This window comes from Ursus americanus, chromosome 6 (assembly GCF_024610735.1).
Source record: "Ursus americanus isolate L20-20 chromosome 6, mUrsAme1.1.p, whole genome shotgun sequence".
Classification (NCBI taxonomy): domain Eukaryota; kingdom Metazoa; phylum Chordata; class Mammalia; order Carnivora; family Ursidae; genus Ursus; species Ursus americanus.
In genome coordinates, this window is record NC_142132.1 from 36,619,156 (window position 1) to 36,635,968 (window position 16,813).

Below are 16,813 nucleotides of genomic sequence, written 5' to 3' on the forward strand. Positions count from 1 at the left end.
ATTGATAGACATTCCAAAGTTCTATTGGAAATGTGGGTCCAAAACTCTGCCACTGTATAGATCATTATGAGGGCTAAGCTTTATATAATATAAAAATGGGAGTACCACGTCAATGGAGAAGTGAAACCAAACTGTCATCCAGTTGATGAAACCAAGAAACTGTCAAACCAAACTGTCAGCCAGTTATTTTTTAATCTTTTACAGCAGAATTGCCTTATGGCCTATTAGCTATGCAGTGAAAATGCTTGTGGCAAAGATGCTTACACCAGAACTACCTGGAACCTAGTTAAATATGTATAACTTTATTAATAACTAATATAAGATTATGACTCTACATTTTCAGTTTTAGTCTTTCTTTTCCCTAATAAGCAGGCTAGTTAATAACTTATAAATAGTTAAAAGAGATACCTCTAAGTTTTATCTCTCAAGTAATGACATTCAAGTCATTTCTTATGCTAAGAATTATGGGTTTGAGACATGGTAAAGTCCTAGGACTAATATTAACTTTGCATCCTTATTTTTTAATTAGATACTGCTCTTTATAAAATTTTTTCCTGTTTTTTCTACATTACTTTAAACAGCCTTTACAATCAGTAAAACAGATGCCATCACATTAAAACTTCCTTATAGTGAATTAAAATTTTCATGATACTTGGTTATCATTTGGTTAATCAAAGTAATAAATGGCTAAGGGTAATTAAGTCCATTATTTTTGATCTACTAGCTATAAGGAGCTTGAGTCTATCCTACATTTTTATTCAGATATGTGCCACAAGAAAAAAGAGAAAAAGAAAAAGGCATTCAGGCTTTCCTAATCATGAAGAAGGTGACTAGGACTGATGTTCCCCAGTGAAAGACTGCTGGAGTATCACATATCCTTCTTGACAAATACTTTGTTAGAATGAAAATTCTCTCTGCAACAGAGGCCTCCTTTGCCTCCTGTCTTCTAAATTTAATGTTCTCTATTTATAGAATTAAGCATCCTTAGTTTAAAAAGAAATACGGAAGAGCTCACACAGCTGGTTATGGTATGAACAGTAGTGTGTGATTTTACATTTTTAAATGGTTTTTGAATTTTTTTCCTGATAGATAAACAATAAAATGGTCACGTTTTTTTCTTTAAATAGACTCTAAACCTTTCCAGACTTGTAGGAAATCTGTTGCTGTGTAATACAGTGGAAAGAATTATGTGATCTAATGCTCAAATAATCTATGGGAGGACTTTGGATGTAAAAATGTTTCTTAATGTGTTTTCCAGATATCTGTGACCTTTTGGAATTGTCCCTCCCCTCACACACACACTTAATTTTAAGGCTCTTATATTGGTTGGGTTCAGCCATAGAAATTAATGAAGTAGAATGCTTGAATTGAATAAACTGGAAGAAAATATCTCTCCCTAGTAAGCCATTATCAATATAACAAAGACAATTTATGGAAACTCAGTTCCCAAATGGTGATATGCTCTAGGTAGGAAATGACATATTAATGTAAATATGTTAATAAAGAGTTATAGTATTATAATTATCAAATAATTAGAAATAGTAGTATCTATGTAACACAAAGTATGTTAAACATAATTTTAATGTTTCTTTGATTCACTCAGGAGGTTATGGTTGTGTAGACATTCTGGTTAAAAGTATTGCATGTGTCATTTTAGTGTTTTGTAAGATATTTTTCTTAATACTTTCTCCCAGCATTTACAATATAGAGTATTCTACATTGTATTAGCACCTCTCATGGTGTTCTACGTATAGTAGTCACATCGGTAAGTTTACCAAAACTACCAACAATTTGATATGCTAAGGAAACAAGATTCTGATTGATTCTATCTGTTTCTTTCAGAAAAATCACCACCCATTTAATGGAATTTTATCTGATTCTGTAGATCAGATTTCTTTATTCTGGATATCATGATAACAATACAGGAAGTATGTACTATTTCTCATTTCTGCAAGTAGTCTTCACTGCTGAAAGAAGAAATTTTTTAATCTGTAGCAGAGTTCATCTTGGTCCATCTTTAATGGAAATTCTGATTTTGTTTTTAATTTTTGATAACCTTTTGCTAAAGGTATGAACAACCAAAGAACTTATCTTGTTAGGCAAGTCCACATTAATAAGAATGCCTAGAAGAGGATTGATTCTTCAGACCCGGACCCACTGGCTACTGTTGGGTCTTGCTTTACTCTGCAGTTTGGTATTATTTTTGTACCTTCTGGAGTGTGCCCCCCAGACTGATGGAAATGCACCTCTTCCTGGTGTTATTGGGGAAAATTATGGTAAAGAGTATTATCAAGCCCTCCTACAGGAGCAAGAAGAACATTATCAAACCAGGGCTACCAGTCTAAAACGTCAAATTGCCCAACTAAAACAAGAATTGCAAGAAATGAGTGAGAAGATGAGATCATTGCAAGAGAGAAAAAATGTAGGGGCTAATGGCATAGGCTATCAAGGCAACAAAGAACAAACACCTAGTGATCTTTTAGAATTTCTTCACTCCCAAATTGACAAAGCTGAAGTTAGCATAGGAGCTAAATTACCTAGTGAGTATGGAGTCATTCCCTTTGAAAGTTTTACCTTAATGAAAGTATTCCAGTTGGAAATGGGTCTCACTCGCCATCCTGAAGAAAAGCCAGTTAGAAAAGACAAGCGAGATGAATTGGTAGAAGTTATTGAAGCTGGCTTGGAGGTCATTAATAATCCTGATGAAGATGATGAGCAGGAAGATGAGGAAGGTCCCCTTGGAGAGAAAATGATATTTAATGAAAATGACTTCATCGAAGGTAATGTGAAAAATATGTTGGTCCATAGTTACATTAATTGACAATGCTATTATTCTATGCTGGTAGTATAAGTCAGTCATTATTTACAGTGTTGAAATATTTGAGTTTTTACCCACTGCATTCCACCAAGAATTTGAAGTGGCTTTTTAAAAAAAGTTATAATGCGACCGTAATAACATAGAGGACCAGGGAAATAGAATAAATCTAAGTTTATATAGAAAAATACTGTATAGGGCTCAAGTTGAAGGGCTCTTAGGGCTATGTATGTATTTGTACACGTATGCTTTTGCATTCCTCTCTTAGCTGGTCTTGATGTTCCTTTTTTGTATTTTTCAAAATGTATGGACTAAGGTTCATGATTTGAAAACCATTTGATAAAGGAAAGAAAAAACCCTAATTTAGTAGATTGATGATTATTCTATATTTTAGAGGGAGGAGAAGCACATGTCAGAACATCAAGGGGGCATATATAGTTTTGAAAAGCATATTTGGTATTTGGAAAAGTAAAGAAATAACCTATTTTCCTAATACAGACTGCAGAAAGGGCATGGGATGTATACATATCAAGATGGAGTATGACTCAAAAGTTGAGGAACACTTCCGTAAACTTAAGATATTTCCTGATTGATAGAAATAGAAATACAGATCCCCACCCATCTCCATCTTAATACTTCCTGCTAGATATTTAATTATAAACTTAAAACCATTTTGGTTATAAATCTCTCTTGAAAGTTCTCTTTGCTTGAATTATGAACAGTATACCACATGTAGTTTCTTTGGCCTTGAATCATCATGAATGGTACTTGCTATACTACAATATAGTAGTACCTTGAGACCTTTGGAGGCCATCAGGGAGGGCATTGTGCTTTTCCATGGTACTGTAGCTGTCTTCGTTGTAGCCACTTCTTTTCTCGGTTGTCACTTACTGCAATTTTGGATGGGTTGTTTCTCTCAAAAATTCTTCTAATTTTTCTGCAAGCTCAGCTTTTTGTCTTTTCACCATATTTGTAGCTTATGGCAGAATTGAAAGCTGCTGAGAAAATAACTCACTAAGTATAAAATGTCTTCACATCTGCCTTAAAAAAAAAAGGAAGCCATGTCAGTTATATATTCTACAGCTTCTGCTTATCTTATAACTCTTTTTGGATTCTTTCACTGACAGGATTTTTCTCTGCATGGAACATATTTTGTCCCCTACTTTTCTTCCACTCTGCTACCCTCCACCCCAGCAAAAATAAAAAATAATTACTCATTATTCAGTAACTCCTATTCCTTTTCCAGACTTTAGCTTAGATGTCACTTCACTTAGAAGTCATCTCCAACCTGCAAGTCTTAAGATAACAGTGCTTCCTGTGTTCTCTTGTAACCGCTACCCTGTGTCCCCTCCCACAGCACTTGTCATGGTGTATGATGTTTCCCATTTCCTAATTTGGAGTTCCTTTTAGGCTGTAAGCGTCAGGAGAGAGTGGATTGGTCTATCTTGTTCATTGTTTTATTCCCGGATATTGACTGACTCACACATCTGTAGGGCTTCCCTCTCTCCTGAATGTCACACTTAAAAATCAGATTGCCCAGTAGACTTCCAAACTTTTCTCCTGCAGGTATCTCAGATCACCATGTTTAAATCTGTACTAATTTTTCTTTGTCTGACTTCACTCTCAGAGAGGGAGAGAGAATATGTGTGTGTGTGTGTGTGTGTGTGTGTGTTTGTAGAGTGAAATATATATCAGTATATTGTTTTTATTTCCTTATTTTTCTGCCTCCCTCACTAGACTGACTGTTCCTCAAAACCAGGACTATATAGCCCTCTTTATACCACCAGTGAGTGACACAAAGGCCCTCCATTTATTTTAGTTGAACTGAACCAAGCAATAGAAGTTTTGACTCTCAGGTCTAGAATTCAGTATTGGTTGAAGTAATTTATTTTCATCATATGATTACTGTGTCAGTAGGCTCTACTATGAAAAAAGTCATATGTAAAAAGGAATAATTGTGATTTGGAGCATATTTATGGATTGACTAATAATAGAGCAGTGAACATTTTTTTAACCTCTCCTTTTAAAGAAATAATTGTTTACAACTGTACAGTGGGGATAATTATTTTCACAAAATGATTAAAAACACTACATGTCTGGTTTTGTACTTTTGGTCTTTGAGTAAAATCAATATTCACATCGAATTTATAAACTTTGACATGGAGACATCTTTGTCCCTAACTCTTTCCTTTAGGTTATTATCGCACCGAGAGAGATAAGGGCACACAGTATGAACTCTTTTTTAAGAAAGCAGACCTTATGGAATATAGACATGTGACCCTCTTCCGCCCTTTTGGACCTCTCATGAAAGTGAAGAGCGAGATGATTGACATTACTAGATCAATTATTAATATCATTGTGCCACTTGCTGAAAGAACTGAAGCATTCGCACAGTTTATGCAGAACTTCAGGTAACTCTCAGGGCTTAATGATTTGGCTAAACACTCCTAAAAAATCACATTTTATGCAGATTTATTTAATTTATCTTCACTGAATGTGATTACATAGAATTACAGAGTAATTTTATAGGCTTTGGGGAATCTTAGTTTTTGATAGTGTCTTTTTTTTTAAAGCGTGCATAATATATTGTTATTGACAGTTTGAACTTTGAAGTAAATTGAGAGTGACAACTATTAGACACTACAGTTGATGACCTTTATAATTGTGTGTGAGTTAATTTTAGGACGAGTTGAATTTTTAAAAGCAACTTTATTGAGGCATAATTTACATAAAATAAAACCCACATATTTTAAGGATACAGGTTTCATGACTTTTGACAAACCTGTACACTATAATTGCTTTCCCAATACACATATAGGACACTGCTATTTCTCCAGAAAATTCCCTTGAGAACAATGGAATTTTAAAATTGAAATAAATTTTAGAAACATAAACATTTAACTAAAAATGAGTTATTCTGTCTTGAGAAGCAGAGACTTTAACAATTTTTAAAAGAATTTTTTCCTTTTTTTTGTCAATAAATTTGGATATTTTAAAATGCTGAAGTGTTAAAAAATTAACAAGTATGTATTAGGGTAGCTATTTGAGGAAAGTTTTGCCTTTTTGTTTTAATTTAACAGTTGCCATGTTTTTAATATTTTAATATGCTAGTTTTAATGCTTTATAATCCCAGTCTTTATTCTTATATTGAAATCATTGGATTTAAAAGTTAATGCTGTTCTGTAGCAGAATATCTAGAAATCATGCTTCCAAATGAGTTTTGCCTGTTTGAAATAGCTCACTTGAGATCTGATTTCCTAAAGCATTTTTTACTGCTTTTCTTGGAATTGCTTTCAGATGCTACATTATTCTTTACAGTAAGTAATCTCAGCCATGGCAAATATTTATTCCTTGATGGTAGGTATAATTTCTGGAATTAGCCAGTCTGAAGGCAAAATAACTCTTGACCAACAACTTGAATATTTACTTATTTGGTTTTGAACTGATTAGACTTCTTTCCTTTAGTAGCTTGTAATTTGCTTCTGAAGGCAATACCAAAGCAAAAGTTCCAAAAATATTTTGAAATATGGCAACTTCCATGGACCTCCAAGGGCTATATTCATGTGCTTATGTCGTTATGTGTTTGCTCTGATACCTTTAATAATTCAGCAATATTGCCATTTTTATATTTACTTAAAGTTTCATGCAGTGTCATTCTAAATGAGTAATGCCTCATTCGTTTTGTTAAAGCTTCATGTGATTGCTTTCTGAATGAGTAGTTCCTTATATTTTTTTTGAATGAACTTTATTTTTCAATTCTGTTAGGGATGTTTGTATTCATCAGGACAAGAGAATTCATCTCACAGTGGTGTATTTTGGTAAAGAAGGACTATCTAAAGTCAAGTCTATCCTAGAATCTGTCACAAGGTTGGTGAGCCATGTCCAAATTGAAATCCTTGATATATAACATTAGAAAAATGAGAATTTCAGATATTTAAATGAGCTAATTTTTAATAGCTGCTATTTAAAAGTCGGCTGAGTGCATGAGTGGTGGTGCTAATAAGTTCCTCATTTCATCCCTCAGTTCACTCATGCAACTCTAAATGATTCGTCTTCCCTGTCCTTTTGGCAGACAGCCTGGCATGATCTGGGTCCTCCCACTCTGTGGCCCACCCACCTTCTGTTTATTTGCCTCCATTTATTACTTCTTCATTCCCTTCTTTTGGACTCTTTCCCTTTTTCTAAATCTAATCCCTTCACTTTGATATCATCTCCGGAGCTTTTCTCTCACTGTCACCTCTCTTTCCTTCCATTTTCCCAAGTTCCTTCTTCTTGCCCTGCAAATGATGCTTAGGTCTCTCCTGTCCTTAAGCCACCACCACCTGACTCTGTAGTACCCAGTAGCTACTGGTAGGTTTCTGTCCTTTCATAGCTAAACCTCAAAGAACAAAAGTTCTCTAATCAGGCAACTCATATAGTACCTGGCACATAGTAGGTACTCAGGTTTGAATGAATGAATTAGTAATTCCTTAATACTCCATTATTAATTCTATAGCTTTTCAGCCTTTTCATCTCTAAGTCATGGGCCCAAAGTTATGACCTAACTGCCAAATTCAACCTTTTCTCTGTCATCCTCTTTGATCGCTTTTTTACATTTGATGCCTAACCAGTACTTCCTTCTGGACACGTTCCTCTGATGTTTGTAAAATGTATATATTTTGTAAATGTAAATATGTTACAATGTAAGATATTAGGTTGATTGTCTTTTCCACCAAGCCAACTCTGTATCCTTTACTTGCTTCTTTACCTTTCTGCTAGTTGTGGCCATTCCCTAAGAGTCCAGATTTGGCCGGCCATTCTTCTCGAATCGTTCAACTAACATTCCTTGAGTCCCACCGACTATGTTCCAGGTACACTGCTCGGGAGTCTGACTGGGGTGGTTGGAATAGACGGGCACAGAAGAGGGTGTTACAGTCCCTATCCCTAAGGGACTCTCACAGCACACATATAAAAAAACAAATATTGTCTTTTCTTCTCCCTACACACTAGCTGCTTCTCCTGGTGGCCCTCTTTCAGTTCAGACTAAGACCATTTTCATGATTACCTGGGCTTAATGTCTGAAGGCTAGCATCTTTCATTCTTTACCTCTGGTCAGTTCTTGCTTACTGTTCAGGACCTCTTCCCTGTCCTTTCCTTGCTGCTGCCACCATCCTAACCCAGGTTCCCCCTCCCTTTATTTCTTTCCTTCTTTTCCCTCTTAACCATTTTCAGGTCACCCACTAAGTGCCAGGCACTTATATTGGTATTACTGAAACTGTCCCTGCATTAATCAAGACTCCTCAGTGGCACATGATGGAAACCCATCTTGAACTTGCTTAAGGAAACTGGGAGTGTTACGGAAGAATCTTGGATAGCTCCCAAACTAAAGGGATTATTACAGCCAGATTTGGGGAAGAAAACCAAAACAGCTTTGATATCTTAGGGACTGGAACCAGAGACTTGAATACCATGAAAATTCTCTTATTGTCTTCTTGTCTGTTTTTCTCTGCATGTTGACTTCATTCTCCTATTGCAGATTGGCTTCTTCCACATGTGAGGTATATGGCTGTTGGCGGCTTTGGGCTCACATCTTCTCAGCTTTGCCATCAGAGAGGAAAGAGCTTTCTCCCAGATCCAGTTGAGAAAAGCCCAGGGAAGGAGTTTTGCCCACTCTTGAGCCGGTCACTATGGCCAGGTGGGGTGGGGGTATTGTGATTGGCCCAGCTTGAGTCTGGTCCCCGTCCCTAGGAAATTACTGTGGTTGGGGTGTTCTATGATTAGTTCCTCCACTGGGTGCTGGGAGTGTGAGGTGGTAATCAGCAATTTTCCCAAAAGAAGGGAGAGATTTATATCCCATGAGAAGGGTAGTGTGGGCATTCAGAGCATGTGGAGTCCACTGTATAAACTATTTGAGACTTTGCTTCCATCTCTCCATTCCCCATTCTATACTGTTATAAAGAGTAATCTTCCTAAAATGTCCCTTTTTGATCTGGCCATACCCTAGCATAGCTGTTGTCCAACTTTAACATCAGACTCACCTGGAGTGACTTGTCCCGAGAGAGACAGATGCTCCGCATCACCCCTAGTATCTGATTCAGGGGCCTGGGGTAGGGCCCAAGAATTTGCATTTCTAATGCTTTCCCATGGGAGGCTGATGCTGTGGGTATGGGGACTTCACTGTGAGAACCACTGCCCTGGCAGAAAAATTCCTCCTTGCCTCAAAGACACTGACCAACTTCTTTAACTTCTCACAGAAGGCACTCCTCAGTCTGACCCTTTTCTGGTCTTCTCTCATTGTTCCCATTTTAGGATCCCTTTGTTCTAATCCAGTTTGTTTAATCCCTGTTCTCTAAAATGCTTTCTACTCTCTTACCTCTTTGCCTTTGAGAATAATTAATTGGAATAACCTTTAACCTCACTGCTGAACTCAGGAATTTAGTCAAGGCATAACTTAAATTCTGCTTCTAACATCTCTAGTCTCTAACTACTCTCAGACAAAAGCAATCTTTTTTTCTCAGAACTGCTGTTCATTCATTCATTCAGCAAATATTTGTTGAACTCCTACTCTTTGAGGAGGTACACTGTATCCACAGTAATGAACAAAACAAAATCTCTGCTCTCATGGAGTTTATGTTCCAGTGAGAGGGAGACACTCGAACAAACATGTCTGGTGGTGCTGAGGAAAGCAAAGCTGGGCAGGGGGATAAAGATTAAAGAGAGGGAGGTCAGGGCAACTTCACAAATGGTATGAGGGGGATCCCTCTGATAAGGGGACATGTGAGCAAAGATCTGAAAACACAAGAGCACTCTTTGAATGTTCCATTCATATGGAATGCATTGTTTATTACCAAACGTTATGCCATTTTTCCATGTGTATATTTCTTATCTCCCCAATAAGTTTTTAAGATCCTGAAGGGCAGTGACCTCTCAACACTTTTTAAGCTCACATCACCAGCATGCTGCCTTGGATATGGGCATTTAGTGGATATCTGTCCCTGATGATCATACAGGCGAAGCTGATCATTTCCTTTCCCTGTATGACCGTAGAACCAAAATAAAAAAATACTTGAAGTGTAAAACATATTTTGTAAGTCTTGTTGAAAGAAGAAAGTTGTTAAACTTTAAGTGGGACTTATCCTTTGTTGTATATGCTTTTCCTCCTAGTGAGTCTAATTTTCACAATTACACTTTGGTCTCATTGAATGAAGAATTTAATCGTGGACGAGGACTAAATGTGGGTGCCCGAGCTTGGGACAAGGGAGAGGTCTTGATGTTTTTCTGTGATGTTGATATATATTTCTCAGCCGAATTCCTTAACAGCTGCCGGTTAAATGCTGAGCCAGGTGCGTAAAATGTTGGTAGATGAGCTGAGTGTAAAAATTTAGACAGTGTCAGCATGTCCCATATTTTGAATCAAGTTAATTATGTTTTCTTAAAGTTATATTAGGCATACTTTACTGGAATGTTACGTAGAAAAGTGAAAATTTGCCCCTCTGAAGTTCATACCCCTGTTCTGTTGTGGCCAAATTCCATTGCCAAAATTTGAATCCAAATAAACAAAAGCAAAGAATATGTCTTAAAATTGACAAGGAGGAAGCAGCACTTATCAGAAAAAGAGCCAAGCAGACAATCTGGAGATGTGTGAGAGAAGCACTCTACCTCAGGCCAGTGGTGCCAACACAGGGGCACACACACAAAGAAGCATAGAAACAGATGGTGCTTGGTGTCCATACTATGTATTTGGGGATCATTTACTCTACTTTGCTTTATGTTGTAGTTATTTTTTGAAAATGTATGAGCAAATGACATTTTTATAAATCATATTTTAAATGTGAAAAAGAACTTTTCTGTGCCAAAAAAAAATCTCCCAGTAAAAGTTTTTGTGTAGAACTATTCAAATCATGCAAATTATTACCCTATTAATTATTTTCATTAGGGATAATTGTCAGGAACTCTTTGAGCGCCTAGTGAATACATGAGGGTTAGGTTTACCTTTGTTACACCAGACAGCATGAAGTTCACAATGTGGAAGTTGAAGGAAACAAACATTTGCTCAGTGTAAAAGAAATATTTTAATGTCTAGAAATAGATTTGCCTCTGAGAATTGAGCTTCCATCCCTAAGTGAGTTTTAACGAAGGTGAGATGAGCACCTAGTAGAGTTCTTGTAAAAAGGCTGCCACGTTGCCACAGGTACTTGACAGTTACTGAGCACTTCATATTATCACGTCTGACTGAGGCCAGTCTTAGCAAGGGGTTCTCTGTGGAGGGGAGGTGGATTCCTGAGTCTACACCCTTCACTGCTATCAGTTTGAATGCTAATGACAAGATTTTCTGCAGAGGCTGTTAGGTCAGGTATTTTTAACTCTTCCCAACTCTTCCAGATCTTACCAAATCTATCTACAATTTTATATTTTAATTATTCTATATAAATCTGTTCATTGTATAGTATTCTTTGGATTTACTGTTTCTATGATTCGTTTTGGAGGGTGGATTTAACAGACATTTCTAAGTTCTTGGTGATTGTCAGAGGTTAACCTACATCTAACTCTGCTAATTAGATGAAATGATGAGTAATAAATTGCTCACCTATTGAATAACTGGGCAAACACCTTTGTGTATCTCTCCAAAGTCAAAGGGAATAAATGTGTAAAACAGCCTTTAGTCTGTTTTTTTAGTCTATTTTAGGTTATAATTTTGTAGCTTGGCCTACTGATATGTTATAAAATCATCGTTATGTTCATCAAATCAGCATGTTGTTTACTAGCCTGAAAATTGACAAAATACAATATTGATAAAGTCATCACATATGACCAAAGAAATATCAATATTAAATATTGATAACGCAGTAGTGATCAGTCTTTTGTTTTATGACTTCGTTGTACAATGTAACCATATATTTTAATTTATAGGTAAGAAGGTGTTTTACCCTGTGGTGTTCAGTCTTTACAACCCTGCCATTGTTTATGCCAATCAGGATGTGCCACCACCTGTGGAGCAGCAGCTGGTAAGACTCACTGTCAGTTATGAAAGGCCACAAAGATCCTTGCTAGGTTCCTTTATGTTTGTTTCACAAGTAGAAAAGAAAGTTTCCATAAAAAACTGTAGTTATTTTTTCTAAGATTTTATTTATTTATTTATTTATTTATTTGACAGAGAGAGTACAAGCAGGGGGAGCAGCAGAGGGAGACGGAGAAGTAGGCTCCCCACTGAGCAGGGAGCCCGATTCGGGGCTCAATCCCAAGACCTAGGGTCATGGCCTGAGCCAAAGGCAGACATTTAACCGACTGAGCCACCCAGGAGCCCCAAAAAACTATGGTTATTATAAACACATTTTCATAGTATCCTTTACCCCTCCCCCCATAAGATGCTTTCGCACTTACTGTTTTAGAATTAAGTATCATTCTAGAGGGGGAAAGAAAACGTTAGGCCACAGAGAAAACTTAATGTTGTAGAATATGAAGATTTTACAGTCACTTCTGCCAGTGTATTTTCAATAATACTAAAAATAAATTTTAATTTTAAAAATCTTATTAACTAGAAATTAAAACTACAAAATAAACTAAGAAGGAATGATATTCTGTGGGAAATTACTTAAAAAGTCATGGAGTGGAAATGCCACATAACAGAACTACAGTTATTAATAGTTATATAAGGTTATTTATTTTAAATAAAAATATTATGTTGGAATAATTTAGATTTACAGAAAAGTTGGAAAGATGCTATAGAGCATTCCTGTACTTCACCCAGTTTTCCCTCAGATTAATATCTTATGTAACAATTTGTCAAAATTAGAAAATAACATTGGTAAGTTACTGCTAACTTCACTGTAGAGTAGGATTTCACCAGCTTTTCTGCTAATGTCCTTTTCCTGTTCTGGGTTCCAGTCCAGAATACTATACTGCACTTAGTCTAATCTTTTATTGTTAATATTCAATAAAAATGGAAACAAATGAACTAAGAAGTCAATTTAAGATGTTAAAAAAAATGAATAACTCTGAGGAAAGAAAGATAAGGCAGAAATTAATGAACCAAAAATAATAGTTTGACTAATATATAGGAGCCTATTCTTTATGTGCAAAAAAATTTTTTTTAACCAAAGTGGGCATGTTTGAGGTAAAAAGGAAAATACAACAACTGGGAGAAATCAATTTTATGATGTAAATTTTTAAAATTCTAAATTAAAGATTTGAGAATTTATAAACTATTAACACAAGCAAAGTTTGTGTTAGCATCTTATAAATAAAAGAGATGGAAGCTCTGAAAAGACTAAGAGCCACTTAAAAAATTAGAACAGTTATCAAAAAAATTACCCTGCAGGTGCATAGGTATAATGTTTTACTGGTGAGTTTTTCCAAACTTTCGAAGAACAAGTTAAATTAGTACCATATGATCTACTTAATAAATTTTATGAAGCCAACATTATCTTCAGACCAACACCTGGCAAAGTGTCTGTATACACACACCCCTCTACCTAATCTGTAGGCCAGTATTAGGAATATAGAAACAAATGGGATCAAAATGACAAACTAGGCACCCATATTTGCCTTATCTGACACTCTAAATCCTTTGTAAAAGTGGATTACTTAAAAGAAAGAAGTATATTAGCATTGGAAAATGAGAGAAGTGCCATTGGTAGAAAATTTTGAGAAATTTATAAAAGATGGCAATAGTTGGCATAGGATTGATAGAGGAAGGAAGAATCTAGAACATGTTCAGGAGAACACAAGATGGGGGCGCCTGGGTGGCTCAGTCATTGGGCGTCTGCCTTCGGCTCAGGGTGTGATCCTGGCATTATGGGATTGAGCCCCACATTAGGCTCCTCCGCTGGGAGCCTGCTTCTTCCTCTCCCACTCCCCCTGCTTGTGTTTCCTCTCTCTGGCTGTATCTCTCTCTCTGTCAAATAAATAAATAAAATCTTAAAAAAAAAAAAAACCACAAGATGGGGCTGCTCTGTATCCTCTGAGCTCATAGAAGACAGAGTGGTGGAGTACATATTCTCTGGGTGTATGCTAAGCAACAGGCATCACAGGGATTGGACTGCAGACTGTGCCAGTGTATGTGCTCCCTGGAGCAAGAGAGGCAGTGTAGGGTTTTGGGAATATTGAGTTGTAGGATGGATAGGGAGCCCCAGGCTCTGAAAAGGAGCTGCTGTTGGCACATTGTGTCCAAGACCACATTCGGCCCCTCTTCCACTATTACTGGAGGTAGGCCCCTGTAATCATAGCTAACAGCCAAGGGTTTTTGAACAATGATTTTTTTTAAGTATGCTCCACACCCAGCATGGAGCCGAACACAGGGCTTGAACTCAAGACCCTGAGATCAAGACCTGAGCTGAGGTCAAGAGTTGGATGCTTAACTGACTGAGCCTCCCAGGCGCCCCGAAGAATGATTTTTGAAACAAAAATCAGTAGCAATTAACTGAGAGTAGCCCAACCAACACTATGAAAGAGAGGCACCAAATTTCAATAAACAGAAAAGATAACACATCAGAGTATGAATACAGAATGAAAACAACCTTAAGATAAATATGTCTTTAGGGAGAGAAAACATTAAATTCATAAGACCAGATTTGTTGCTAAAAAAGGTCAACATGGAAATTGTGAAAATCTAAAACTCACTAAATGGGCTGAATAGTGGAACAGTCACAGTTGAAACAAACTTGTAAACTAGAAGACAAGCCACCTGGACACACAAAGACCAAGAGATAATGTGAGGGAAAAATTGAGACATGAGGAATCACTCAAGAAGCCCCCAAAATTGTTAATAGGAGTTCCAGAAGGGAGAGAAAAGAAAGAACAGACAGTGGAGGAAATAGAAGAAAACTTCAAAGAGCTAAGGAAAGACAAGTCTGGCATTTGAGAACTTATCTACAAAGGAGTAAGAATCAGATTGGCATTTGTCTTTTCTTTTTTTTTTTTTTTGATGATATTGGTTAGAAGACAATAAAACAATATCTTGAATGTTGTGAGAGAAATAACTTTAATTCTGTAATTTATATTTGACTTATTTGAGGACAAAATAGATATTGTTGAATATTCAAGGACTCAGAGTTTACTTCTTATAGATCTCTTCAGCAGAATGTGAAATGAGCCCATTTGAAAGAAGACCTGAGAATAAAACAGTTGTCACCACCACCAAAACCCCAGGAAACTTTTGTTTAAAGAGTTGTTGATGAAACACATAGTAAAAAAGAAATGAATAGCAATTGGGGATTTAAAATTCAAACGGTGCACACAAATGTGTATTACCTAGCTCTGTCCCCTGAGAGGACCTAGAAGCAGTAATACCCCAAGAGTAACAAGCATACGCAGCTCCCAGATCTTAGTGCAGGGACAGGAAATCAAGGAGCCTGAAGCTCCAGAAAGTAAGGCAGTACTCAAAAAAACAAAAGGATGAGGGTGTGTCAAAGGGACACAGGAGCCTGAAAGAACTCCCAATGGCAAAGTTGGAACAATTTGAGCAACAAAATAAATAACATAGTACTGGATTGCAACCCCAAGCATAAAATAAATATCCATGAGTCCATACTGTTATAAATAAATTAGTGAGTGAATAAATAATAATAATAAATCAATGGATAGACAAACTGATTAGAATAACAGTAGATAAGGGAGAAGAGCTAAATCTTTGCTACAGAATTCCAAATAATTTATCTAGATACTTTCTTTTCCAGTAGGTGGAACTAGGTGACTCACTTCTAAAGAATTGAGTATGGAAAGAGAACTAACTTCTCAGTGCAGAGACCTGGCAGACACCACCTTAAGCCAAATAATGAAGGTTAACATTACCAGCGTTTTTATGCACCCCTGATTTAATATAGCAAGAAGGGCATTTCACTTCTGTGGCCTTCCTTCCAAAACCCTAATCATGAGAAACACTTCCAACAAACCCAGATTGAGGGGTATTGAGGGGTATTCCACAAAATACCCCACCAATACTCAAAAGTGTCAAGATCAAGGGTGCCTAGCTGGCTTAGTTGGAAAAGCATGCAACTCTTGATCTCAGGGTCGTGAGTTTGAGCCTCATGGTGGGTGTAGGTATTACTTAAAAAGTAATAATAAACTTAAAAGTGTCAGATCATCAAAAACAAGGAAGACTGAGAAATTATGACGGTTTCTCAGGAGACCAAGGAGACACAACAGGTAAATGCAGTGTGGTGTCTTGGACTGGATCCTGGAACAAAAAAAAGGCATTAAAGGAAAAACTGGTAGAATCCAAATGAAGTCTAAAATTTAGTTAAGAGTGGGGCGCGTGGGTGGCTCAATCAGTTAAGCGTCTGCCTTCGGCTAGGTCATTATCCCAGAGTCCTGGGATCAAGTCCCACATCAGGATCCTTGCTCAGCAAAGAGTCTGCTTCTCCCTCTGCCTCTCCCACATGGTCACTCTCTCTCTCAAATAAATAAATAAAATATTTAAAAATAAATAATAAATAAATAAAATTTAGTTAATAGTAATGTACTAGTGTTGGTTTCTTAGTTTTTATAAAGGTACTACAACAATGTAAGATAATAACATTTAGGGGAAGTTAAAACTAGGTGAGAAGTATGGGATCTCTCTACTACTTTGCAACTTTTCTGTAAAATTACTCCAAAATAAAAGGTTTATTTATAAAAAAAATTACTTGGTAAACAAAGTGCTGAATGGAGTCAACATGGGAGGGTGAAGAGGAATATAAAAGCATGCTAATATTCTTGTCTGGTTTGGAAGAATGTGGGAGAAGAATGATTTGAATGTGGGTTCATTGTAGATGTTACACACACACAAAAATAATTTTAAATACTTCCACTTCAAGTTGTAGTTTCACTACTTTGTAACCTTTGCAAGTTACCCTTTCTAAACTTCAATCTCCCCACTTAAAACAAGACAAAAGCTTGCTCTCCTTAATGTGTAATATTATCTCCTTGATATTGAAAGTAGACAGGAAATACACCGATAGGGAAAAAAAGGCTAAAAGATAGTTGGTAATAATTCACAATAAACATATTTAAATAACCAACCTTACTAAGAATAAATTAAAA

At 36.5% G+C, this 16,813-nt stretch overlaps 1 protein-coding gene across 2 annotated transcripts in view; it reads left to right on the forward strand.

The window, feature by feature from the left end:
- CSGALNACT2 (chondroitin sulfate N-acetylgalactosaminyltransferase 2) overlaps positions 1-16,813 on the forward strand; it is a 46,489-nt gene that overhangs the window by 11,761 nt on the left and 17,915 nt on the right. Inside the window, exons 1-6 of one of the 2 annotated variants that reach the window (XM_087862919.1) lie at positions 1,536-1,765; positions 1,843-2,780; positions 5,010-5,226; positions 6,581-6,682; positions 9,959-10,137; positions 11,705-11,799. In XM_087862919.1, coding sequence (XP_087719045.1) covers positions 2,120-2,780; positions 5,010-5,226; positions 6,581-6,682; positions 9,959-10,137; positions 11,705-11,799 — 1,254 coding nt within the window. In that variant the 5' untranslated portion in view covers positions 1,536-1,765; positions 1,843-2,119. Of the gene's footprint in view, positions 1-1,535; positions 1,766-1,842; positions 2,781-5,009; positions 5,227-6,580; positions 6,683-9,958; positions 10,138-11,704; positions 11,800-16,813 lie in introns of those variants that run through there. The other variant, XM_045810022.2, reaches the window with a different exon arrangement.